This window comes from Priapulus caudatus, unplaced genomic scaffold (assembly GCF_000485595.1).
Source record: "Priapulus caudatus unplaced genomic scaffold, Priapulus_caudatus-5.0.1 Scaffold1013, whole genome shotgun sequence".
Classification (NCBI taxonomy): domain Eukaryota; kingdom Metazoa; phylum Priapulida; class Priapulimorpha; order Priapulimorphida; family Priapulidae; genus Priapulus; species Priapulus caudatus.
The window spans coordinates 46,516-48,845 of record NW_014578074.1 but is presented as its reverse complement, the minus strand read 5'-3'; the positions used below and the strand labels follow the sequence as shown (position 1 = coordinate 48,845).

The window sequence follows — 2,330 nt, the reverse complement described above, 5'->3', positions numbered from 1 at the left end:
CGCGCGCACGCACGCACGCACGCACGCACACGCACGCACGCACACACGCACACACGCACACACGCACACACGCACACACACACGCACGCACGCACGCACACACGCACACACGCACACGCACGCACGCACAATAGTAACTGTTATCGATCTCGCCATGCATTCCTATGAAAGGAAGCTTGTTGAGTTTGAACTCACACTTTGCCTCTTATCCTCCCTTTGTTCTGATGGTATATGAAGAGTGGAACAATTTCCTCGTATGTATTTTACGATGAGATCCAGGGCCGGTTCCAGGGCTGAGGCTAGACAGTATTTTTCCAGATTTAAAGAGCACATCGCCCAAAAAGGGCACACCACCCCACAGTGAGCGCAAAATTTCGAAGGGCACTTTGAAATCTAGACCGTATTTCCCAATACGGCAAATACGGTCTGAATCCGCCCCTGAGATCGTGGGAGCACGTGTCGCCTACCGCGAGTTACATATGCACGCAGCGAGTGAATTTACAGCGACCACACGTCGCTACATAACAACAACAACAACAACAACAACAACAACAACAACAACAACGACGACGACGACGACGACAACAACAACAACAATAACAATAACAACAGCAATAATAATAATAATAATAATAATAGCAATATTATTACTAAAATAATCATAAAGCTAATAATAACAATTGTTGGCGACAGCGAGGACGACAGTGACACTGACCTCTAGTGATGACGCTGTACCGGCGTATCATTCCTGCCTTCTCGCTCATGATGTGATATGTCTTTCCCGAATCAACCCTCCTTAGCAGTTCTTCCCTAAACCTGCCGAATACCCCCTGCTGCGGGCTGAACTCTCTTTTTCTCTCATGCGTTTCACAAGAATGGCTCTTTATTTACACCTTCGCAGCCCTCTGGAAATAAAAAAAATGCATCGGATGATTGATGAAAAGCAGCAGGCAGACGGGCGAAGGAGAAGAGGTAGAGGAGGAAACGGGAGGAGAGAAAGAAGAGAAAGAAGATGACGGTGATAAAGAAAAATAAAGAGGCGGAAGTAGAAAAAGAAGAAGGAGAAGAAGAAAAAGAAGAAAGAGAAGGCGTAGGAAGAGGAAGATGAGGAGGAAGATGGGGGAGGATCGGGAGAAGGAAGAAGAAGAGAAGAAAAAGCCGTGAATTGCGGTTACGTACAGCAGTTGTAGCAACACACTGCCTACACACCACGGCAGCAGCACACACTATAATCACCACCCAACACCGCCAACGATCGTTTCACGAAAATATAAACGCAAAGGTCGAATTAAAAACTGCTACGTACAGGCCTGACGTGCAGCCCTGTTTAACATACAAACCACCTCCGCCTCCGCCTAGCGTAGCTACAGCACTGCTTTAAATAACAAATGCCACATCAAGAAATATCCAGCGACATATCAAGAAAATGTCGTCTAGCTACAGCCCCTAGCATCATCACATAGCAAATGACACGTTAATATGATACTGTTAGGGTTGGGAGGTGAATTTCGGTCGAAATTTCAATACCCACTTTATTTGATAGATCGCAGCCATGGGCAACTATGTATACGTAGAAATTATGTATGTATAGCCCTCCAAACGGTTCTAAATCCCCGCATTAGTTAATTCTTAACACAGGCGTTCGATGATGGGAAATTTAGAAAAGTGCTGATATCTCGGTTGTTAAAAATGCTAAAGTAGGTGATTTTTCAAGCGCTATTTCTCGAAACTCGCAACTCCGATTAAAAAATGTTTTGTTACGTTTCAATGCTAACATATCAAAGGCAAAAAAGGTCCCTGTAACTAACATAACGTTACTAGTGTTAGTAGTGTCATATAGGAGACACATTTAGAACATGTTTCTATAATATGCGTATCCCTCCCCCAACAGATGTCACCGAAGACGCATTAAGAATATGCAATAACCCTGATCATCATCATTAGGGGGCAATGGCTAGTCTCCACAGAGACCTATCTACAGTGCCATGCATCCGTTGGACACGCGCCGAAATAAGCATCCGTGCATCGATCAGCTCAAGGATAGAGAGCATGTCCAGTAATGAACATCATCCTATCCAATCACCGTCCTGGACATCATCTCTATCCTTGAACCCATCGATCCATCCAAGCACTTAATTACTTCCTTATCCGTATCGCTAATGAACCAGTCGGACACTGTCTCCACGCTACGCCAAAAATAATAGCTATCAAAGCGCTGTCGCCATCATCGTCAAACTCCATAGTCTGTGTGTGCGTTCGTGCGTGCGTGTGCGTGTACGTGTGTGTGTGTGTGTGTGTGTGTGTGTGTGTGTGTGTGTGTGTGTGTGTGT

At 45.3% G+C, this 2,330-nt stretch overlaps 1 protein-coding gene across 1 annotated transcript in view; it reads right to left on the bottom strand.

Annotated features, from left to right (window-relative positions):
* Positions 1 to 2,330, bottom strand: part of LOC106814960 (6-phosphofructo-2-kinase/fructose-2,6-bisphosphatase-like) — a 47,148-nt gene that overhangs the window by 35,605 nt on the left and 9,213 nt on the right. The window contains exon 2 of the mRNA XM_014819356.1: positions 716 to 905. Within this exon, the coding sequence (XP_014674842.1) occupies positions 716 to 764 (49 nt within the window). The 5' untranslated portion in view covers positions 765 to 905. The remainder of the gene's footprint in view (positions 1 to 715; positions 906 to 2,330) is intronic.